Genomic DNA, 26,168 nt, shown 5'->3' with positions numbered 1-26,168 from the left:
AGAACAAGAAATCCAGGACGACATGGCTTCACTGACAAAGTTTACTGAACATTTAAAGAATTAACACCAATTCTTATCAAGCTCCTACAAAATAGAACATTGAGGGAACACTTTGTAACTCATTCTATGAGACCAGCAATATCCAGATATCAAAGCCAGATTATGACATTATAAGAAAAGACAAGCATAGTCCCATATTACTTATAAATATAGATGCAAAACTCCTCAACAAAATACTAGCAAACTAAATATAACATCATAGTATACACCATGCTGAAGTGAGATTTATCACGGGAATGCAAAGATAGTTCAACATATAAAAATCATGCATCACGTATAGAATTAAGGTCAGACAACCACACGATCATCTCAATTGATGCAAAAAAAAAAAAAGCATTTGACAAAATCCATCACTCTTTTATGATAAAAACAGTCAATAAACTAGAAACACAAGGAAACTTCCTTAACATAACAAAGGCATTTATGAAAACCCACAGCTAACATCCTACTTAATAGTGAAAGAATGAAAGATTTTTTTTTTTTTTTTAAGAGCAGAGAAAAGACAAGACGGCTGCTTTTACTGCTTCCATTCAACGCTGTACTGGAAATTCTATATAGAGTAATTGAGCAAGAGAGAAAATAAAATGCAATGGAAAATTCGAAAAGCATATCTAACATTATCTCCATTCACAGATGACACAGTCTTATAAATGGAAAATCCTAATGAACCCTCACGCACAAAACTAGATCTAATAAATAAATTCAGCAAAGTTGCAGGATACAAGTTTAACCCATGAAAAGCAGTTATAGTTCTACATACTAGCAATGAACGTGCATGAAGGAAATTAAAAACCGATTCTATTTACAACAGCATCAAAAACATCTCAACCAAGAACATTAGCCATGAAAAGGAATAAAGTATTGATCCATGCTACAAAATGGATGAACCTCAAAAACAGTATGTTAGTGAAGGAAGCCCAGGCACCTGTTGTAGGATTCCATTTATATAAAATATCCTGATTAGCCAAATCCATAGAGACAGAAAGCAGATTAGATTGTTACGGGTGGGGGGAGGGGAGAGTGGAGAGTGACTGCTTAGTGAATAATGGTCTCCTTTTGGAGGGATGAAATGTTTTGGAACTAGAAAGAAGCGATGCTTGTATAATACTGTAAACATACTCAATGCCACGGGAACGTATACTTTAAAATGATTAACTTTAGACTTTATAAATTTTATCACAATAAAAAATAATGTATGGGGGCGCCTGGGTGGCTCAGTCGGTTAAGCGCCCAACTTCAGCTCAGGTCATGATCTCGCGGTCCGTGAGTTCGAGCCCCGCGTCGCGCTCTGTGCTGACAGCTCAGAGCCTGGAGCCTGTTTCGGATTCGGTGTCTCTCTCTCTGCCCCTCCCCGACTCATGCTGTCTGTCTCTCTCTCTCTCTCTCTCTCTCTCTCTCTCTCTCTCTCAAAAATAACTACGCATTAACAACATTTAAAAAGTAATAATGTATGTAACACTGAAGGCATTGACATAATCACTGTCATCATCATCATTCCTATGGAAAATAATGTTAGCCAAATTCCACTTTACTTTAAAAAGCGTAGCTTATGAGAGGAAAGAAATAGACTAAAATGTAAGACTGTAGACATTTCGATTTGGATAATATGTTCTTGTCTTCTCTCTTTTCTCTTTCAGATTATGTCTGGCCACTACCTAGGTATTTGTGCCCCGTCTGGATTTCTTTGGATGTTTTATTTTCAACAGCGTCCATCATGCACCTCTGTGCTATCTCGCTGGATCGGTATGTAGCAATACGTAATCCTATTGAGCATAGCCGTTTCAATTCGCGGACTAAGGCCATCATGAAGATTGCTATTGTTTGGGCAATTTCTATAGGTAAATAACGTTCTTGGCCATTAGAATTGCAGCGGCTATGCTCAATACTTTCGGATTATGTACTGTGAACAACGAACAGACGTCGACTGGTAACATTTGCGTTTAATCGGGATTCTATTTAAGAATTATTCTTAACCTATTTATCTGATATTTAGGTTAACAATAATGAAAGAAATGTCATGTATGCTACTATGTAAATGTGAACTTTCTATTTATGCCGCTCAAGTATTTTATGCACCCGTATGCCAATGAATTCCGCAACACAGATGCAAAATCTTTTGAGACATTTAAAACGATTTGAAGATGACAGAGATATTTGGTCATCTAAATTTTTAAAATGTAGCATTTAAATCTTGGAAAAGATCAGTCTATCACAGAACATTAACCTTAATATTTTTATTCTTTCCTATCTTCTTAAGTGGCAAAATCAATAGTGTCCCATGAATCTTCATGAAGGAAACATGTCTAAATTTATGCCATTAATTGACCTAAAATACACTATGTCGCTGTTTTTAAATATCTTCTTAGATTCTGGTTATACAATACAAAAAAAAAAAATCCATTGTTTTTTTCTAAGGATTTGGGGGAGGTTGAAGTGAGAGAAATGATCATCTTATGGCTTATGATTGAGATATTCACAGATGCCTTAACAACGCTAATGTTCAAGTCACAAAACTTAACCAATTAGAATGTAAGGGCTTTTGCAATCTTCTTTTTTTACTTTTCCCTTTTGTTTCCCTCCTCTTCCAGCTGGAACTTACATTTAGTGTCTCATTAAATAATTCCTCCTCAAAGTTATGTTTCTATGAAAGATTCTGGTAAAGTTCATAACACGATCAAGACATCCATACGGTCTTCACGGATATCCTCTAAAGATTTTGACTCTGGGTTTATTGATAAAATAAATTTCAGTTTTAAGATCGTTCTATTGCAGGTGAACACACACATGCATACCCTTGGATAAAAAGCAAGAAAACTTCTCCCAGATAAAAAGTGAATCCGTTTACACAATTTGACCTACATATTCAAAGGCTAGCAGATTTTTACTTCCTCTACTCCAAAGGGCTCATCTAAAAAGATGCCGACTCTTCTGGTGCTTACAAAGGAAATGTACAGCTAAATTAACTGAGAGGATTAGGGGCATCAGCGTCTACTGACACGTGCATAATCTGCAATAATAGTTGTGTTAAAGAGAACAAAAAATATGGGAAAAATACTCTTAGCATTGAGAAGCTAATAAGATAGTGAGAGATCCAGAAAAAGACAGAAATCCAAGAAGAACAACTATGGCTTTTGAGTCACCATTGCCAGTGATGTATTTCCAAACCTGAAGATGTGTTGAGAAGCGAATTTCACCGTCTCACAAGCAAAGAACATCCAAAGCAGGAATACAGAGCAGGCAAGGTCAACCCACCGGAGCTTATTTTTAGGATGCCAAAGGTCTCTACTCTAGAAATAAGGATGGGCCAGGCTTAAATCACCCTTGACATGGGTAACCAATAGAAATCTGAATCCTGAAAAGGGGGTTAAGATGTTTTCATATTTTTTCATGTTTCTAAATTTTTTTGGTATAGCAAAAAAAAAAAAAAAAAAAAAAAAACATTCTACCCTTCACATGATTTCTTTTAATACTTTTCGGTTCCAGTGACTGGAATACAATGATAAACAGACACATGAAGAGAGAAGGCAACATGAATCAGCTACAACATAATAAAAGATGATACAAACGAACTCACAGACACTCAAGGTAATTACCACACATAGATTTTAAAGAACTATTTGTATTATGCATATGAAAATTACACGCTGAAATGAAATAGTTCAGCAAGAAACTACAAACCATAAACAGGAACACTGAAGATTGGAGAAACAACCGGAAAATCTGGAGCCCAGGCATAACACAAAAACCTAACAACTCAAAGGCAGTTTAGACACTAAAAAAAAAGAGCATTACTGAAGGTTGATTGGAAGAAATTGTGATAAATGAAGCAAAAAGAATTGGAAGGATACAAAAGAGAGAAGAAAGACTAAGAATAGACATACAGTACACAGTGAGAAGAGTTTTACAAGGCGAGAAAAGAATTTTGCAAGGCAGAAAAGCAAGATTTGGAGAAATAATGGCTCTTGGAATTGAAGAAAGAAACTGATTCTCACGCTGAAAGAGCTCAACAGGTCTCAAGAAGAATGAATAAAAAGAAACCAACCTTTAGACCCACCATAACACCATTGCAGGAAAAAAAAGAAGAAAAAAATCAATTTTAAAGACAGAAAAATCAAGAGATCAACTTCAACGGAGCCCTGAGAAGATGGATGAATGCTTTGGCAACAGCAACAATGAAAGCTAGGTGTCAAAATGACAACGTCGATGAGCTGACAAAAAGTGAATCAGGAAACAAGGACAATGAAAATGGTAACTGTCGAATCACTGTGTTATACACCTGAAACGAATGTTACATTGTGTGTCAACTATACTCAAAAAAAAATTTTTTTTTAAATTTTAACGTTTATTTATTTTTGAGACAGAGAGCGACAGAGCATGAACAGGGGAGGGTCAGAGAGAGGGAGACACAGAATCTGAAACAGGCTCCAGGCTCTGAGCCGTCAGCACAGAGCCCGACGCGGGGCTCGAACTCACGGACCTCGAGATCATGACCTGAGCCGAAGTTGGCCGCTCAACCGACTGAGCCACCCAGGCGCCCCTCAAAAAAAATTTTTTTAATGAATCCCTGAAGAAAAGAGCAAATGGTAAATGTGTGGTTAAATATGAGGAACATTAACTGTATGAAACAATAATAATTGTGACTTCTGAGGCTTAGAATATGTATGGAACTAAAATGCACAAAACAATAGCACATAAGTAAGAAAGGTTGAAAGTAAACTGTTTGCATTGTCCAGGAGAAAGGAAAAAAAGGGTTTTTAATATTAAGCTTTGATGAATAAAGTATAACTTGTACATTCAAGGGTATTCACTAACAGAAAAGGAGTGTTTTCCAAATTTACAGAGGAATATTATAGAGTAATAAAGCAAATCCAATACAGGGCAATAAAAGATAGAAAAAGTAACACACATCAGGTGGAAAAATATAAAACACGTACCAAGATGGCAGGATTGAAACCAAATATATCAGTAATTATATTAATTGTAAATGGAACCAAATATGCTAAGATTGTCAGACAGGGTTTGAAAAAAGAATCCACCTATGTGTTTATAAGAGGCATATATAAATCATAAGGAAAGTAAGAAATAGAAAAATGTATTCCACACAAACACTCACCAACAGAAAGACTGTGGAGCTATATTAATAATCTGACAGAATACACTTTTCACTAAGATAAAATATTTTAAATAAAGAAGTTTATTTCATAATGATAAAAGATTTAATTCATCTGAAAGACATAGCATGATGAACTTGTATGTGTATAATAATATGGCCTCGATATTACTAAATCAAAAAGGGACAGAACTATAAGAACAGTAGACACATCTACCATCATGGTGTGAAATTTTAACAAACCCTTTTCAATAATTGTATGAGAGCAATGAACAAAGCTGAATTCATTGAAAAGTGAAAAATACGTATTCCCATCATTTAAACAAGAAATATTTATCAAACTTGACTGTATACTTTGCTGTCAATCAATTCTAAATATTTTTTTAATTTTTTCAAGGTTTATTTATTTTTTTTTAGAGAGAGAGAGAGAAAGAGCGAGCTGGGGAGGGGCAGAGAGAGAGGGAGAGAGAAATCCCAAGCAGGCTCCATGCTCTCAGCACAGAGCCCGACGCAGGGCTTGAACGCACAAACCGTGAGATCATGACCTGAGCCAAAACCGAGAGTTGGACACTTAACCAATTAAGTCACCCAGATGCCCCTCAATAACGTTCAAAGTATTGGAACCATAAAGTGTATATTCTTTGGCAGAAATTCAAACGAGATAGAAATGTTTAACAAAAGATAACCAGAAAAATCTCCATATATTTGGAAATTAAGAAATTCTTTTCCAACAAACGTTGACCCAATAGACTTAGAATCCATTGATAATTCTTCCCTAAGTCATTTGTCATTATATGGTTATAAAATGATAATTTTCCTTATGATTCCGTCTCACTCTTTGTATTTATTTATTCATACTGGTAAACACTTTTGATTTCTTTTATAGCCAGTATAGCTTAAGTCATTACTAAATTTTTTTGGTCCTCAAATTGTCCTGGACTCTTTTTTGAGAACTCCTTTTAACATGTACCATCAGTTCTTACTTTCTGACATGAATTATGTCAGATTCACCTTTTACCTTCCATGCCCAAGTTCTGAAATCAGTCCTCTCAGACAAGGAACCCTTGGTCTTTTTAGTGGTCAATTGTTTTATAAAACAAGATATGGAACCCAGGTATGGTCATGACTATGAGGACATTATTGCTCTTAGATGTCTATGCCTTTCATCCCCGTCCAGTAACACAGGATTCTTCTGGTACTTTCCTAATTACTTATCAGTCCGCATATTTCTCACTGTGGGCTACGTGGTCCCCAAAAGCATCAATTTATTTATTTATTTATTATATTTTTAAAAATTTTTAAGGTTTACTTATTTTTGAGAGAGAGAGTGAGACAGAGCACAAATGGGGAAGGGACAGAGAGAGAGGGAGACATAGAATCCGAAGCAGGCTCCAGGCTCTGAGCTGTCAGCACAGAGCCCAACACAGGGCCCGAACTCACGAACCACAAGATCATGACCTGAGCTGAAGTCAGATGCTTAACCGACTGAGCCACCCAGGCACCCCATATTTATTTATATTTTTTAAATCCTACAATACAACAAATTCATTTCAGAATTTCTAGCCTCATACCAGTACAATAAATAAAACAAAATTAAAAAATTTTGCTACAATTATTTTTTTTCTCTTCAGAATGTTTCCCACCAAGGGTATGTAGTCAAAGCATTGTGTTCAGAATGCTTGGATTCATTTGAATTTTTTTCTTTTGTGTGGTTCTTTTGTTACCAATTGTTTACAGTTCGGGAGTTTTCGGTTTCTGTATACACTCAATATTGATTTACCTTGACTTTGTTTTTCAACAGGTAAAATCTTAATATCAGGTTCCATACCATATGCTTTCACTCATATGTGGAATTTAAGAAGCAAAACAAACAAGCGAAGGAAGAAAATTAAAGAGAGAGAGAGAGTCAAAGCAAGAAATATATGTCTAGTTATAGAGAACAATCTGATGGTTACCAAAGGGTACGTGGGTAGGAAGTATAGGTTGAATAGGGGACAGAAATTAAGGAGTGCACTTGTTGTGTGATGAGCACAGGGTGACATATCGAACTGTTTAATTCCTAGATTGTATACCTGAAACTCATATAACGTTGAATGTTACCTAACTAGAATTAAAATAAAAATTTTAAAAATATATCATGTTCCAAAAGTCAAAACTACACAAATAGTATAGTGACTTAGAGACATGTCACTCTCTCCTCTATCTCTTGGCTAACCCATTCACTCATTTGTCGAGTATATTTCTGGAGTTTATTTTTTCCAGAAACCAGCCCACATATATTGTTGTCCCTCTTTTCTTATATAAAAGACAAAATGCTACATACATGTTAACGCGTCGATGTCCTTCACTCAGTAGTAGGTCCCGGAACCACTCTATATCAACTCATAGCAAGATGGTAAATGTAAAACCAAATATGAAAATGGCCAACACACTCCATTTAAAAGCCACATTTCTTCTCTTTTTTAATACTGCACTGGTAGATATGCCATAATTTATTTATCCAATGCCCTGTGTAGTATGAGCATTTAAGGTTGTTTCTACTGTTTTGTAATTACCGATAATTCCGCCAAAAACAATCATGTGCATACCACTCACTCCCTCTCACCCTGTATGTGTTTCATGTTTTTGGAAATTTAACTTCAACAAAAATTCCTAGAAGGGGAGTTGATCTATCAAAAGGTAAAAGTATACATAACAATTAGTAAGGGATTGAACCATTTTTCATCCTTACCAGCCATGTAAGAGACCCCGTTTCCCCAAAGCCTTGCTAACAAACTATATTTTCAAACTTTAAAAATTTTGCCAATCCAATAGGTGAGACATGTTAACTCCTTGTAGTTTTATTTTTAAAAAAAATTTTAATGTTTATTTATTTTTGAGAGAGAGGCAATGTGAGTGGGGAGGGGTTGAGAGAGAGAGGGAGACACAGAATCTGAAAGAGGCTCCGAGCTTTCAGCAGAGAGCCCGACACTGGGCTCGAATTCATGAACCGTGAGATCATGACCTGAGCTGAAGTCAGATGCTTAACCGACTGAGCCACCCAGGTGCCCCAACTCCTTGTAGTTTTAATTTGTATCTACTCTATGGTGAATGAAATTGAGCTTGTTATATGTTTGAGTGCCATTGCTAAATTATTTTTTTGCCAAGTGTATCTTTTGCTCATTTTCCTGCTTTTTTTTTGATCTTTTTATCTCTTAATTTCAATAGCTCTTTAGACATCACAGATAAACATTTTGCATGTTATAAATGAAAAGTTTTTTCTGTGTTTACTATTTGCTATAGTGTATGGTGCTTCTGCAATGCAGAATGATTTTTTTCCAGTTCATTTTGCTAGTCAGACTTTATTTCTACATTTCTATGAGTCATTGTTAGAAATTCTTGCCCCTCGCTCAGGTTAGATAGTAAATCACGCTTATTTTCCTCATTTTTAACATTCAGATCTCTGACCCTTTTGGGGTTTATTTTTGTACATGTTGAGATATGCATTCAATTTGATCTTTTTTCCCAATCATCATCCCGTTGTCTCATGCTGTTTATTGAAAAAGCTTATGTAGTCTGTAATTTGCAATTCCATCTTTATAGTATATTAAATTTTCTTCCATATCTGGCCCTATTTCTGAACTTTACATTGGCCCCCAGTAGTGTGTCCATTCGTGTACCAATTCCCCACTGTTTTAATTATGAAAATCTCATAATACATTTTGTCATCTGAAATGGTTCATCTTCACTCATGACTCTTCACCTTTTAGAGCTTGCCTAGACATTCTGGAATGTTTAATTTTCCATGTGAGCTTTAACATTAGCTTTCTTAGTTCCATTTTAAAATCCTGTTTGTATTTTGAGAGGGGTCTCTTTAACTGCATAAACTAACGGAGGAGGAAATTAAAGGAATTGGAAAAACATACTTTCGCTCATCTATATACGAATTTCAATTATGGCTGTTCTGTCCTGTCCCTTAGACTTTACCGCCAAGCTTATGGTATTGTCAGTTTCATGTCTTCCCTGTCACCATTAATAGTTCATCATGTCAGAGTTACTTCTGTAGCTCTGTCACTCTACTGAAGCTCTTCTCTGTAAGTTCATTAGTGACTTGCGAACTAACCCATCAATTCTCCAACATTCTGCTCTCAAGGTCTCTTTACACACTTAAACATTATGGACGACCCCAATGAGCATTTGGTTTAGATGAGTTATATATATATATATCAATATTTACTGTCCTAGAATTTAAATTGAGATCATTGCATTTATTTGTTTAAAAGCCACAAATGGTATGGAAACCAATTTGACAATAAATTTCATAATAAATAAATAAATAAATAAATAAAAGCCACAAATGTATTGTATGCTCACACAAATAACATAGCTAGCTCTATGAAAAATAGCTTTAGTTTAAAAAAATGAAGTTAGTGAAGAGTGACATTGTCTTATACTTTTATTTTTTAATTTTTTATTGAAGCTTATTTTTATTTATTTTGAAAAAGAGATAGAGAGCAAGCAGGGGGAGGGCAGAGAGGAAGGGAGAGAGAGGATCCCAAGCAGGCTCCACACGGTCAGCACAGATCCTGATGCGGGGCTCGAACTCACAAACTGTGAGATCATGACCTAAGCCGAAATCGAGTCAGATGCTTAACTGACTGAGCCACCCAGGCACCCCTATTGTCTTATACATTTAAAAATCTCTTTATCATGGGGTTCTTGGGTGGCTCAGTCTGTTGGGTGTCCGGCTTTGGCTTTCTTCTGTGATATCAAGCATAGGTCATTTGGAAAATATTGGCTCCCTGACGCATGCAGATTTCCCAAATGTTACTATAGTATCAAAAAATCACGTGCGTTAATAATCCTTACCAATCCTATCAGCAAAGTCTCTAAATATTGGAAAGATGTCAAACTCCCAGGGTGGATACAAGTTTTCCAAAGTTCCAATATTCACTTGAAAGCTCAAATTTTATCATCAGCAGTAAACACCATCTGTCTTCTTCCTTGACATGAGGAGTTCGACTCCTCCATTTTTGAGAAAATATCTGCCAAATACCCAATATCAATAATGCTAGTGTGTCTGGCACTCATTTTTTCCAGTAAAAATGTTCTTTCATGAGACAAGTGTCTAGTTCATCCTCCAAGTCTATCGACTGAATGAATGCTTTTCCTCAAAGTCACCACCTGGTATCAGCATGCAGCAGAAATGCTCCATGTAGGGGCACCCGGGTGGCTCAGTTGGTTAAGCATCCGACTTCAGTTCAGGTCATGATCTCCTGGTCCGTGAGTTCGAGCCCCGTGTCGGGCTCTGTGCTGACAGCTCGGAGCCTGGAGCCTGCTTCGGATTCTGGTCTCCCCCTCTCTCTGCCCCTCCCCTGCTCACACTTTGTCTATCTCTCTCTCTCAAAAATAAACATTAGGAAAAAAACCAAATGTTCTATGTATACTTCCATTTCATCACATAGAGTATTAAGAGCCCAAATTTACTAAAATTAATATTGTTTTTACAGCTCGAGGAAGGACATTCTTAAGTAAAACTGGCCCTTTTTTCCTTGAAAGTGCGTGGTGGTGCACAATACAATGACTACTTGGGCAATTTGGTGTCACTAGCCTGAGTCATGCTAAGGCACCAGCAAGTTTACCCACTATTGTTTTGAACCATCATTAAAAATGTAAACACAGTAGGGGCGCCTGGGTGGCTCAATCGGCTAAGCATCCAGCTCTCAGGTTTCAGCTCAGGTCATGACATCATGATTCGTGGGTTCGAGCCCCATGTGGGGCTCTGCACTGACAACACAGTGCCTGTTTGGGATTTTCTCTCTCTCAAAAAAAAAAAAAAAAAAAAAAAAAAAACAACTTAAAAAATGTGAACACAATAAAAACTGCAAATAACACGTTAAGATGATTATAAAAATAGTTTTGATTTCACCATACCATTGAAAGACTCTTAGAGATACCCAGGGACCCATGGATCACAATTTAAAGCTGTGTTTTTTGGGGTGCCTGGGTGGCTCAGTTGATTAAGCATCTGACTCCTGATTTGGGCTCAGGTCATGATCTCATGGTTCATGAGTTTGAGCCCCACATCAGACTCTGCACTGACAATGCAGAGCCCGCTTGGAATTCTCTCTCTCTCTCCCTCTCTTACTTTCCTTCTCCATGCCCAGCCCCGACTCATGATCTCTCTTTCCAAAGAAATAAAACTTAAAAAAATCTAAAAAGAACTGTGTTTCCCACTTTAGCTCCCTCTGTGGCATTTGAAACTGTTGAGGATGCTTTCCTCATAATTCTCTCTTCTTCTGCGTGCTATGATATCATTTTTCTTGGGTTCTCTTCACTCTTATCTTTCTGTCTATTCTTATTTATTTTTTTCATTTTCTGCTTTACAAACTACAGTCTTCCCCAAGATTCTATTTTTTCTGGTTGCTTATACAGTTTTCCTGGTTTACTTCATCCACAAGAAAAAAACGCTAAAATCTATCTACTGATGAGTCTCAAGTAAACATTTCTAATTCTATCCAGATTATATCCAGCTTTCTAGCTTAAGATGTATAGGGATATAGAAATGAATGTCGTACGTATATCTCACGTGCCATTTCACCACGTTGCACTCATCACCGTCCCACATTTCTGTTTTGTCTTCCTCCTACATTGTTGTTTCTCGAGTGAACACCAACGGCATCTCCCATTTACCCAAAAAGGAACCTGGGAATCGTTTTAGAATTCTTCTCTTTCTCCCCATAGCAAATCAACACAACCTGTCCTTAATAAATATTTCACCTTAATATTTTCACATTCCAGTCTCTCCGTTTCCTCATTTGCTTTCTTAATTTAAGCCTTCATTGTTAATCATTTACACATCCACACCTCCTTCTCTCCTATCTCTGGGAAAGGAATGGTTCTCACCATACCCACGACACATCTTCACTTCTTTAAGTGAGCCAGGTACACCCGTGACAACAAGAACCAAAATTCTTCTCCAAATCTCCATGTTCAATTTCTCAGAGAATTCCTTCAAACATTGCTTTTTAATCTTTTTCTCTGTGCCTTCTTTCCTTGCTGCCTTGATTTGTTTTAAACCGTCTTGGTTCTTGCATGTTGACGTCTTTGGCCAGGGCCATTTTCCATTGCTACGCAAAATTCTCTACCATATTAGTGGTTTGGTTACTTTGATACCTAGTAAAGTACCACATTCATGATTTTTGTCCATCTTCGTGACTACTTAGTAGCCATGGTTCACAAATCAGCCCATGCCCTCAGACTATCTCCTCTATCTCATCTTTCAACAGCTTAGATATCATTTTCACCTTAGGGCAGTGGTATTAACCTATGTCTGTGAATAAAATTCATGGTATCTATAAACTTTAAACCTTTTTAAAAATTTTAAGTGGGACATATACAGGGAAGTACACAAATCTCCAGTATAGAGTTTGATGAATTTTTACAGATCTATACACTACTATAATGAACACACAGGAAAAGATATAGAAAATTCCAAATATCCAGAGGACTGCCTATTGCCCCCTTTTTGTAATCTCCAGTGGGTAACCAATATTCTGACTTCTATAACCACACACTGGCTTTGCCTGTTTGGAACATCATATAAATGGAAACACATAATATGCAATCTATCACGTACTCTTTTGAGTCTGATTTCTTTCAATCCATATTGGGTCTGTATGATCCATCCATGTTAGTGCATTTATCAGTAGTTGGTTCTTTTTCATTGTCACAGTGTTCCATTGTACAAATGTTTAAAAAATGGATTTACCTTGTTAATGTTGATGAACACTTGGTGTGTTTCTAGTGTTCGGCTATTATAAATAAAGTTGCAAAACACCTGAGTGCCCGTGTTTTTTTGTGGATAAAAACATTCTTTTCTGTTGTTCTTTTACCCAAAAGAGAAATCAAAGATTTTTCCAGACTGGTTGTATCCATTCACAAAACCATCCATAACCTAAGAGACAAGAGAAACGTAATGTAAGAAATGCAAGAAAAAGAATAACTTTTTTTTTTGTCAAAAATTAGTATTGTCAGTCTTAACTGGGGGGCCAAAACACATTTCCTATTTAGGCCAGGTAGTAAATATTTTAGAATTTGTGGGCCATATATGATCTCTGTTGCATAAAAATTTAAAAACCTTTTAAAAATGTAAAATAATTCTTGGTCAACATAAATATAAGCTGTAGGCCAGAATGGCCCATGCGTCAAAGTTTGCCAAACTCAGGTCCTAATAATTAAATGTGTTCTGGTAAGTATGTAGTGATAATCTCGTTTTAGTATTTATTTTTATATCTCTAATGACTTATAATGTTGAATATGTTTTCTTATCTTTCTTAATGCATTTGGATATCTTCCTTTACATCCTTTGTGATGTCTCTTTTCTACCCATTTGCCTATTTTCAATATAATTGTCTTTTAAAAATTGACTTCTAGAGGTATTTTTTACATTCTAGATGAGTCTTTTGCCAAATATATATATTTAGAATATTTTCTCCCAATCTGTCCCTAGCCTTTTACTCTTTTAATGATGTTTGCTTTGTTAGTGTTTACTTTAATGGTCAGAGATTTTTATGTCCAGGCTAAGAAAACTTTCTATCCAAAGTTCAAGAAGATAAACCTCTCTGTTTTTGGTTTTCCTTTGTTTTTTCTTTTTTTTAATTTAAATTTTAATTAGTCAATATACAGTGCCATATTGATTTCAGGAGTAGTAGAATTCACTGATTCATCATTTACATATAATACCCAACACGATCCATCTTTGTTTTTTAACAGTTTGGTGATATTAGTTTTCACATTAATATTCAATAGCCATCTCAACTTAATTCTTTTTTTTTTTATTAATTTCGCTTCAAGTTACTTAACATACAGTGTAGTACTGGTTTCAGGAGTAGAATTTAGTGATTCATCACTTACGTATGATACCCAGTGTCCATCCCAACAAGTGCCCTCTTTAATGTCCATCACTCATTTAGCCCATCCCCTCCCTCCGTCAACTCTGTTTGTTCTCTGTATTTAAGAGTCTCTTATGGTTTGCCTCCCTCTCTGTTTTTATCTTATTTTAGTTTTCCTTCCTTTCTCCATGTTCATCCGTTTTGTTTCGTAAATTCCACATATGAGTGAAATCATATGATATTTGCCTTTCTCCAATTGACTTATTTTGCTTAGCATTAATACACTCTGGTTCCATCCATGTTGTTGTAAATGGCAAGATTTCATTCTCTTTGATCACTGAGTAATCTTCTATTGTATGTATATATATACTACATCATCTTTATCCACTACTGGACTATCTGTTCTGTTCTATTGGTCCAGTAGTCTGTCCTTGTACCAATATTATAATGTCTTCATTACTGTAGCTTCATAATAAGCCTTGATATCTAGTGGATAAGTCCTTCAACTGTGCTCTTTGTCCTAACTGTCCAGGCTATTCTAAGGCTTTTTCATTTTCATATAAAATTTAAATTACTTTGTCAATCTTCCAAAGAAAACATACTGTTGGTTAAGTCAGTATTACATTGAATCTATTAACCAGACAAGAATGGAAGTTTTAAAAATATTCTGGCTTCCTATCCCTGTATGTACATATATAGCAATACCTTTGACTTTTCGTGTATTTACTCTGCATCAAGATAGCTACCCAAATTATTTAGCATTTCTAAGAGTTTATTAACAGATTCATTGGAATTTTGTACATATCCAGTAATTTTATGATGACATATTTATTCGTTTCTTCTCTTAATATATTCTTTTATTGTTCTTGCTTCATTGCACTGATAAAACTTAGAAAATAATGTTTTCTAGCAGAAAAGGAGGCCATGGACACCTTTTCCTTTTTCTTTAGTGGAATAGTGGAAAAGTGTTCAATATTTCAACATTAAGAATGATGTTTGTTAGTTGTAGATTTTGCGAAACACCTCTCATCAGGTTAAGGAAATTCCCTTTTATTCTATATTTGCTGAGACTTTCGTCTTAAACAGGTGTGAATTTCATGAACTCCTTTTTCTGTACCTATTGGCTTCATTATACAAATTCTTCCTTTCTCTTGTTAGCATGGTAAATTATATAAACTTTTGAATTGTAGTTGATCTTGCATTTCTAGAATAAATCCTGCTTGGTAATGGGGTCTTTCTTTTTTCTATTATCATTGAATTCTTTTTGATAATACTTTAGTCAGGGTTTTTGCATCTATTCTCATTTCAAATTTAAAATTGTAAGGAAACCAATTTGATGATAAATTATATTTTTAAAAAATAAATAAATAAAATTGTATACAGTGTGAAGTAAGAGATAAGATCATTTTTATGCACACGATTATTAATACTTCCGGTACAATTTATTGAAAAGATCATCTTTATAACATTTCACTTGTATCACCTATGTCAAAAGTCAACTGGCCATATATGTTTTGGTCTATTGCTATTCTGCTCAAGTGATCAATATGTCTATATTTATGTCAGTTTCACAGGGTGTTAGTAATGCAGCTATAGTAAATATTGAAACTATATAGTTTGAGTTCTCTCATTTTGCTCTTTTTCAAAACTGTTCAGGCTATTCTGGGTCCTTTGAATTTCCATATAAACCATAGAACTGCCTGGCAAATTTTTACAAAAATGTCCAAATGGAATTTGGGTTGAGATTGTGTTAAATCTACGAATCAATTTGAGGACAATTGACATGTCATCAATGTTGAGTAATCTGATCCCTGAACATGGCATATTTCATGTCACTTAACATTGTTTTGTGGCTCACATTCTTGCACATATCTTTAATTTTCTTTAAATTCTTATCCCTCTTATTTTCAAAATTTCAGTATCTAATTTTTTGTTCTTATTACACAGAACTACAATTGATTTTACACTACAAAATGACTCGTTTAATATTTCTAGCAGTTTTTTGTATATTTATTTGTTGAATTTTTGCATGAACTGGCACTTCCAGTACGATGTTAAATAGAATGAATGATAAAGGCAGACAAACTTGCTTCTTTCTTTTACTGGGGAAAAGATCTTCAGTTATTCACAATTAAGTACAATGGTAGCTATAGTTTTTAGTTTATTTGCTTGCTGTTTGTTTATTTGGGTGGATGAACTTTATCAGGTTGAGGAAGTTCCCATCCATTCCTAGTTTGTTGAGAGTTGTTATCATAAATAGATGGTGAATTTTAAAATTTTCTTTTCTATTTACGAGGTGATCATATGATTTTTCTTCTTTAAGCTCTTGACATGAAAAATTATATCATCTGCATTTTGAATGCAAACGAATCTTTTATTCCTAGAATAGTGCTATTTGATCACGATTCCTTAACTGTTTATTGGTGGTTTCTGTTTAAAACTTATGCATCTACGTTCATGAAGGACTTTGGTCTACAATTTTTGTGTTATGTATTTATCAAATTTTAGAATCAAGGGAATGCTGGCCTCCTGAAATGGGTTAGGAAGCACTGTTTCTTCTTTCATTTTTTGGAAGAATTTAGAATTAGAATGGTAGGTAGAATGCTAATACTCACACTGAAATCATTTAGGTCTGGAGTTTTAACTAAGGGGAGACTTTGAATTGGGATATCAATTTCTTTAAAAGATACATAGCTATTTACGTTTTCTATAACTTCTAGTGTGAGCTTGGCAAGTTGGTTGTCATTTAAAGATCTTGTCCATTTCATCCAAGTTGTCAAATATGTTGGCTGTAAGTTTTTCACATATTATTCTCTCTTAAGATGTATGGAATCTCCAGTGCATTCCCCTATTTCATTTCTGATATTTGTAGTTTATATCTTCTCTGCTTTTCCTGATCAAACAGACCGGATTTTTTTTTATCTACTCTAGAAATTTTTTTATGCCATCGATTTATTTCTATATATTTCAGTGATTTGTATTTCATCTTTAGTATTTACATTCTTTTGCTTTACTTTGGGTTTAATTTGCTATTCACTGTCTAGTTTTTTGAGGCCAAAGCACCGGTCATTGATTTAAAACTTTTCTTCTTCTTTTTCTTTTTTTTTTAAATTTTTTTTTAACGTTTTTTTATTTATTTTTGAGACAGAGAGAGACAGAGCATGAACAGGGGAGGGGCAGAGAGAGAGGGAGACACAGAATCGGAAGCAGGCTCCAGGCTCTGAGCCATCAGCCCAGAGCCCGACGCGGGGCTCGAACTCACGGACCGTGAGATCGTGACCTGAGCTGAAGTCAGACGCTTAACCGACTGAGCCACCCAGGCGCCCCAAGACTTTTCTTCTTTTTTGTTTTTAAGGTTTTCTAGTTTTGTTTATTTTTGAGAGCAAAAGAGACACAGCATGAGCAGGGGAGGGGCAAAGAGAGAGCAAGACACAGAATCTGAAACAGGCTCCAGGCTCTGAGCTGTCAGCACAGAGCTCAACGCAGGGCTCCAACTCAGGGACCACGAGATCATGACCTGAGCCTTAGTTGGACACCCAACCGACTAAGCCACACAGGTGCCCCAAGACTTTTCTTTACTGATATAAATATTTAAAGCAGTGAATTTCCCTGTAGGCACCACTTTAGCTTCATTCCATACAATTTGAGATGGCATGTCTTTTCTCTTTTAAACCATGAGTTTCTCAGAAATGTACTCTTTTTTAAAAGATTTTTATAACGTTTATTCATTTTTGAGAGACAGAGAGAGACAGAGCATGAGCGGGGAAGGGACAGAGAGAGAGGGAGACACAGAATCTGAAGCAGGCTCCAGGCACTGAGCTGTCTCCACAGAGCCCGATGCGGGGCTCGAACTCACTAACTGCAAGATCATGACCTGAGCCGGAGTCGGACGCTCAACCGACTGAGCCACCCAGGTGCCCCAGAAATGTACTCTTTAGTTTCCAAATATTTGAGGACTTTCTTTATATACTCCTCTTATCAATTTTAATTTAATGAAATCACCACAAAATGTATTTTATACTATTTAATTCATAAAAATAATTGATCATTATTAAGGTGAAGAATATGGTCCACATTGCTAAATGTCTTAAGTGCCCTTGGGAAAAAAAATGTATTCTGCTATTTGGGGATGGATTATTACCTACGTATCAACAGCATATGTTGGTTGAAAGTGTTCAAGTGTTCTTTATTTTTTTTTCTGTTTGTTCCATGAGTTACTGATTGAGGGATGTTGAATTCTCTGACTATATTGGTAGATTTTTCTATTTCTACTTTCAGCTCTATCAGTTTCACTCAATTCATTTTTACCCTATATCATTTAGGTGCACAGTTAGAATGCATGTGAACTTTTGACAAATTGAAATAGTATAACATTCACATAAATTCATCAGCTTTCTTTTCTTAGTGTTAGCGTGATAAAACTTTTTCCATGCCTTACTTTCCCGTACTTGAGATATAATGCACATATATTTACACCTCCAAAGTGTAAAATTCAGAAGTTATCATTTTTTCCAGGTTTATTGGCATATAATTTCCTTATACCATTGTGTAAGTTTAATGTGTACAACGTGATGATTTGATATATGTATGTATATTGAAATGATCACCATAAGAAGTTAGTCAACACATCCATCACCTCACAATTACCTTGTGTGTGTGCGCGTGTGTGTGTTGAGAATATTTAAGATCTACTTTCTTAGTAGCTTTCAGGTATACAGTAAATATTGTGAACTATAGTCATCACGGTATACAGTAGATCCCCAGAACTTACTCATTTTACAACGGGAAGTTTGTACCCTTTGACCAGCATCTCCCCATTTCCTCCACTCCCCGGTCCCTGGCAACCACCAGTGTACTTTTTGTTTCTATGTGTTTGGCTGTTTCAGATACCGCATATAAGTGAGATCCTACAGTATTTGTCTTTCTCTGTATGGCTTATTTTACTTAGCATGATGCCCTCAAGATTCATACACGTTATTGCGAATGGCAGGATTTCCGTCCTTTTAGTGGTTGAATAGTACTTGCGCACGTGTGTGTGTGTGTGTGTGTGTGTGTGTGTTTCCAGAGAGGATCTTAATTCTTTTGAATATATACCCAGAAGTGGGATTGCTGAATCATACGTTGGTTCTATTTTTTTTTTTCATTGTTAAAAACTCCATGCTGTTTTCTATAAGGGCTTTACCAATTTACATTCCTACCAATGATGAAGTTTTTTTTTGGGTGACAGTGGGGAGTGGGGTTCATGGGGTCCGGAGGCAAGGACCAAAAAAGAAGTCTTGAAGACGTCTTTGGTGCAAAAAGGTGATTTTATTGAAGCAGGAGGACAGGACCCAAGGGCAGGAAGACTGATTATATACTATGGAGTTGGAGGGAGGTAAAGTCCAGGGGAAGTTTCCAGTGAGATTTTCATATGCTAAAGAAGGCTCCCAGGATCCAGGAGGCCTAGCTATTGTCAGGCTAAGGTTGTTTTTCCCTCTAGCAAAGCATTAATTAGCATTAAGACTGTAAGGAGTTCCTGAAGAAACGTTTCACTCTGCCAGCCTCAAGTATTTGTCAATAGGCTGCAGGTTATAAGGAAATTTAGTTTCATCTGCCATTTCCTTCTGCCTTTGTTTCTCACATCACTATGGAGGGGTGATGGAAACTTAGGTCCCGCAGGACTATGATCCCTATCAGTTAACCCTTTGTTTTTCCCCTTTCCCTTTGTTCTTCGGCTGCCAGGAGTGCCACCTGGGGGGTGGGGGGAGTGTTTGCAACCCGTCAGCCTGCCTTATGCTCCCTCATCACCAACAGTGCACCAAGGATCCCCTTTTCTCCACATCTTCAGCAACACTTGTCTTTTTTATTTTTTATAATAGTCATTCTAACAGGTACGAGGTGATATCTCATTGCGGTTTTGATGTGCATTTCCCTGATGGTTAGTGATGTCGATCACCTTTTTATGTACTTGTTGGCCATTTATAGGTCTTCTTTGGGAAAATACCTATTCAGGCTTTTTGGCCATTTGAAAATTTTTTTAAATAAACTTTTTATTTTAAGATCATTGTAGATTCACATGCAGTTCTAAGAAATAAGACAGATTCTTCCGTATACTTTTTTTTTTTTTCAAATTTTCCGCATGGCAACATCTTCCTTTACCCAGTTTTTAATTGGGTTACTTGTTTCCTTGCTATTGAACTATATGAATTCCTTACATATTTGAGACATTAAACCCCATAGCAGATACATGGTTTACAAATATTTCCTCCCACTCCTTTGGTTGCCCTTTCACTCTTTGATTGTTTCTTTTGCTGTGAAAGAGCTTTTCAGTTTGACGTTGTCCTACTTGTTATTGCTTTTATCGTTTATGCTTTTGGTGTCACATCCAAAAAAATCTTGGCCAAGACTGAAGTCAAGGGGGCTATTTCCTTGTTTGTTAGTTTCTTTTTTCTGTAAGACTCTGGTGCTTTTAGGTCTTACATTTAAGTCTTTAAATGTTAAGTTTAAATTTAAGTTTAAATTAAATGTCAAGTTAATTTTTGTGAATGGTGTAAGATTAGGGTACAATTTCACTCTTCTGCATGTGAATATCTAGTTTTCTCAGTACCACTTCTTTTTTTTTTTTTTAATTTTTTTTTCAACGTTTTTTATTTATTTTTGGGACAGAGAGAGACAGAGCATGAACGGGGGAGGGACAGAGAGAGAGGGAGACACAGAATTGGAAACAGGCTCCAGGCTCCGAGCCATCAGCCCAGAGCCTGACGCGGGGCTCGAACTCACGGACCGCGAGATCGTGACCTGGCTGAAGTCGGACGCTTAACCGACTGCGCCACCCAGGCGCCCCAGTACCACTTCTTGAAGAGACTATCCTTTCCCCCATTGAGTATTCTTGACTCCCATGTCAAATATAAGTTGGCCATATAGGCATGGGTTTATTTCTGGGCTTTTGATTATGTTCTATTGGTCTATCTGTCTGTTTTTATGCCAGTGCCATAATAGTTTGAATACAATAGCTTTGTAGTATGGTTTAAAATCAGGAAGCATGATGCCTTCCGCTTTGTTCTTTCTCAAGATTACTTTGGCTATTTGGGGTCTTTTCTGATGCCATAAAGATTTTAGGGTTGTCTTTTCTATTCTTGTGAAAGGTGCCATTCAGATTTTGATAAGACTTGCATAGAATCTAAAGATGGTTTGGGGTCGCATGGGCATTTTAACAGTATTAATTCTTCCTAATCCATGAACATAGATATTTTTTCCATTTGCTTCTGCCTTCTTCAATTTCTTTCACCAGAGTCTTATAGATTTCAGTGCATAATCTTTCACCAACTTAGTTAAATTTATTCGTATTTTATCATTTTTGATACTACTGTAAATGAGATTTTTTCTCTTTATTTCTTCTTCAAATAATTTGTAACGTATAAAGATGCAATTGATTTCTGTATGTTGATTTTTGTATCCTGAAACTTCATCAGTTTAATTAGTTCTAATAGTTTTTTGGTGTAATCTTTAGAATTTTTGGTATATATAATCACGTCAGCTATAACAGAGTCAGTTTTACTTCTTCCTTTTAGATTTGGATTCCTTTTATTTATTTTTCCTGCCTAAATGCTCTGGCTAGGGCATTCCGTAGTATATTGAGTAAGAGTAGTGAAAGTGTGTCATGTTTCTGTTCTTAGAGGAAAAGCTTTCAGTCTTTCACCATTGAGTATGTTAGTTGTGGGCTTGTTGTGTACGGTCTTTATTATGTTAAGACACATTCCTTCTATGCACAAGTTGTTGAGAGTTTTTATCATGAAAGAATGTTGAATTTTGTGAAAGGCTTTTTCTGCATCTCTTGAGATAATTGTATAATTTTTATCTTTCGTCCTATTAACGTGGTGTAATATACTAATTTGCATATGCCAAACTATTTTTGCATCCTAAGGATAAAGCCCATATGATCAGGTGCATGTTCCTTTTATTGTGCTGTTGAATTTAGTTTGCTGGTATTTTATTGAAGATTTTTGCATCTATATTCATCAAGGCTATTGGCTTATAGTTTTCTTTTTCTATAGTGCCTTTATCTGGCTTTGGTATCAGGGTAATGCTAGCCTCATAACGTAAGTTTGAGAATGTTCCTTCTTTTTCAAGTTTTTGGAAGTATTTGAAAAAGATTGGCCTTAATTCTTTAAACATTTTGTAGAATTCACCAGTGAAACCATCTGGTCCTGGGTTTCCCCTTTTTGGGAAGTTTGGGTTTTCATTTGTTTGTTTGTTCCTTTCTTTCCTGCTTCAATCTCCTTACTCATTATTGGACTGTTCAAAATTTTCTGTTCCTTCATGATTCATCTTGGGAGGTTGTATGTGTCTAAGAATTTATCCATATCTTCTAGATTATCTAATTTGTTGGCACATAGTTGCGTATAGTAGTCTCTTAATGATCCTTTGTATTTCCTCGGTATTAGTTGTAATTTCTCTGCTTTCATTTATAATTTTGTTGAAGGTTTTTAATATATTCACAACGTTGTGTAAGCATCACCACTGCCCTGTTCCAGAATATTTTCGTTACCCAAGGATAAGCCACTTACTGATTTGAAGTTACAATTCAATCCTTCTCCCCTTGACCCCAAGCAAACAATAATTTACTTTGTGTCTGTATGATTTTGCATATTCTGAACATTTCATATAAAGAAAACCATACACTATGATCTTTTGTGCATGACTTCTTCCGAATAGCATCATATTGTCAGAGATTACCCATGTTTTAGCACGTAATAGCACTTCCTTTATTTTTACGGCTGAGTAATTTTCCATTGTATGGAATTACCACAATTTATCCATTCTTCTGGTGATGGGCATTTTGACTGCTTCCAGTCCTTTTATTATTATGGATCATCCTCTGAACACTCATATGAAAGTTTTTGTATATACATATATTTCCAATTCTCACAGCTATATACTAGGAATAGAATTCCTACATTACATGGTAACTCTACGTTTAATTTATTTAGGAACCCTCAAGCTATTTCCCAATGCATCATTTTAAATCCCCACCAACTGCGTAGAAGACTTTCAATTTCTTCGCATCCTCGCCAACATTTGTTATCGTCTATATGTGTAATTATTCTCATCCTAGTGTATGTTAAGTGGTATCTTATTGTGGTTTCAATTTGTATCTTCCTAATGGCTAATGATATTGAATGTACTTTACTATTTATATTGGCCAAATGTATGTTTCCTTTGGCCAAATGTATATTTCGATATTTTACTAAATTTTAATTGGGCTTTATTTTAACTATGCAGTTGCAGAAGTTCTTTATATATCCTAAATAAAAGACACTTTCTTTATGATTTATGCCTTTAGTATCACATTTAAAGAGTTTTTTTCTTGCCTGGAGCCATAAAGATTTACTGCTATATTTTCATCTAAGGCTTTTATAGTTTTAGCCCTTACATTTAGATCTTTTATTCATTTTAAGTTCATTTTTATAAATATTGTGGGGTAAGAGTCTAGTTGCATTCTCTGTGAGTAGATATACAATTGTCCCAGCACCCTTTGCTAAAAAGACTACGTCTTTCCCGTTGAACCACCTAGTCACCTTGTCAAAAAATAATTAGCAAAACATAACAGGTTGTTGTTGGACTCTCAATTCTATTCCATTGATCTACAAAACTCTCCTTATTTTAGTACCACACAGTCTTAATGACTGTAGCTTTGCAGCATGTTTTGAAATGTGGAAATGTGAGTGCTCCAACTCTATTCTTTTTCATTATTATTTTATTTTTTATTAAGTTTTTAAAATTAAAAACATAATTTTTTTTCTTTAGCATTTATTTATTATTGAGAGCCAGAGAGACACAAAGCGTGAGCAGGGGAGGGGCAGAGAGAGAGGGAGACACAGAACCTGAAGCAGGCTCCAGGCTCTGAGCTGTCAGCACAGAGCCTGACGTGGGGCTCGAACTCACAAACTGTGAGATCGTGACCTGAGCTGAAGTCAGTCACTTAACCAACTGAGCCACCCAGGAGCCCCAAGTTTTTTTAATTTTAATTCTAGTATAGTTAACATATAGTGTTATATTACTTTTGGTGTACATTACAGTGATTTAATAATTCTATACATCATGAATCACTGCTCATCATAAGTGTGCTCTTAATCTTCTTCATCTATTTCACCCATCTCCCCTCACCCACCTCCTCTCTGATATGCTTTATTTAAAAATTTTTTTAAGGTTTATTTATTTTTGAGACAGAGAGCGAGCAGGGGAGGGGCAGAGAGGGAGAGAGAGAGAGAGACACAGAACCCGAAGCAGGCTCCAGGCTCTGAGCTGTCAGCACAGAGCCCGACCCCGGGGCTCGAACTCACTGACCGCGAGATCATGACCTGAGCCAAACTCTGACGCCCAACTGACTGAGCCACCCAGGTGCCCCTGATATGCTTTATTTTCAATGAGTACTCTCAGTTAATGTTATTTTTTTCAATAAGAATATTTTTTTTACTTGAAGTATACTTCAGGATACATGGTTCTAAAAGATATATGTAGAACATTCCATCAAAAAAAAAAATAGACTTCACATTTTCATCAAGTGCACACAGAAGAATCCCCTGGTTAAATCGCATAAAAAGAGAACAAATATTTAAGAAATTATTTAACAAATTTTTAACAAATATTTATCAAATTTAAGTAGACTGAAATCATATCAAGTATAGTTTCCAACCACAATCGGTACAAAACTAAAGATCAATAATAAAATAAAGCTGGAAAATCTACAATGTAAATATTAAATATTTAATATGTAAATACCAAACAACATACTCCTACACAAGCAATGGGCCAAATAAGAAATCAAATGGCAAATCAAAACGTATCTCAAAACAAAAGAAAAAGAAAACACAACATTCTAAAACCTATAGGATGAAACAAAAGCAGATGTTAGAGCGAAATTTATGCTAGAAATGCTTGTATTAAAAAAATTCAAATAAACAACTTCACATTATGCCACAAGAAATTAGAAAAAGAAGAAACTTAGTTGAAATTTAGTAGAGGAAGGAAATAACAAAGAAAAATCAGAAAAAAAAAAGTAAAATAAAGACCAGAATAAACAATAACATTGAAAGTAATGACCGATTTTTACAAAACAATAAACAAAATTTGCAATGCTTTAACTGCATTAACTAGGAAAACAAAACTCAAAAGCCAAATTGAGAAATAGAAGAGAAGACAATATAACAAATAACCACAGAAATACATAGTGTGAAAATAGATTACTATAAACAATTATATACTAACAAATCAGATAACTTAGGGGGAAAAAACAGATAATTCTTAAAAATGCACAAGTCACCATGCTTGAATCATGAGTCTTAAATCCAAGAAATAAGAAACCATCTTAGACCAATAATAAGAATGAAAGTTGAATTAAGAATCAAAAATCTCCCAGCAGAGAAAAGCCCAAAACCACATGGTTTCATTGGTGAATTCTACCAAATATTTACAATAAAAAAAATAATTAATGACAATCTTTATGAAAATTTTACAAATAATGGAAGAGAGGGAACACATTCAAAATCATTCCATGAGGCCAGTATTACCCTGATACCAAAGCAGGATAAAAACAAGAACAAAAAAGTCTAGTTCAAAGTATTGCTGCTCTGACTTTCTTTTAACATCCATTTGTGTGATAAATGTTTCTCTACCACTCACTTTAAATCTGCAGGTGTCTTTAGGTCTAAAATGAGTCTCTTGTAAGCAGCATATAGATGGGTCCTGGTATTTTTACCCATTCTGACGCCGTATGTCTTTTGATTGGAGCATTTAGTCCATTCAGAGTAATTATTGATACAGGTTTATTTCCATTTTAGTTCTTGTTTTGTCATTGTTTCTGGATATTTTTTCTGATCCTTTCTCGTCTTTGTCACTTTTGGTGTCTCCTTTCCATTCAAAGAGTCCCCTTTCATATTTCTTGCAGAGCCGGCTTAGTGGTCACAAACTCCTTTAGTTTTTGTTTGTCTGGGAAACTTTTTATCTCTCCTGCTATTCCAAACGATAGCCTTGCTGGATCGACGATTCTTGGCTGCAGACTTTTCCCATTCAGCACTTTGAATATATCATGCCACTCTCTTCTGGCTTGCCAAGTTTCTTTGATAAATCTCTAGCCAGCCTTATCA

The 26,168-nt window shown here is 35.6% G+C and overlaps 1 protein-coding gene across 2 annotated transcripts in view; it reads left to right on the top strand.

The window, feature by feature from the left end:
• The window catches only part of HTR2C (5-hydroxytryptamine receptor 2C), a 288,932-nt gene that overhangs the window by 223,523 nt on the left and 39,241 nt on the right, over window positions 1-26,168 (top strand). The window contains exon 5 of one of the 2 annotated variants that reach the window (XM_019426891.2): window positions 1,698-1,898. In XM_019426891.2, coding sequence (XP_019282436.1) covers window positions 1,698-1,898 — 201 coding nt within the window. The remainder of the gene's footprint in view (window positions 1-1,697; window positions 1,899-26,168) is intronic. The other variant, XM_019426892.2, reaches the window with a different exon arrangement.

This window comes from Panthera pardus, unplaced genomic scaffold, assembly GCF_024362965.1.
Source record: "Panthera pardus isolate Hobbes unplaced genomic scaffold, ASM2436296v1 HiC_scaffold_27, whole genome shotgun sequence".
Classification (NCBI taxonomy): Eukaryota; Metazoa; Chordata; class Mammalia; order Carnivora; family Felidae; genus Panthera; species Panthera pardus.
Note: the sequence above shows the minus strand (reverse complement) of the source record. Positions and strands in the feature narration are given on the sequence as shown.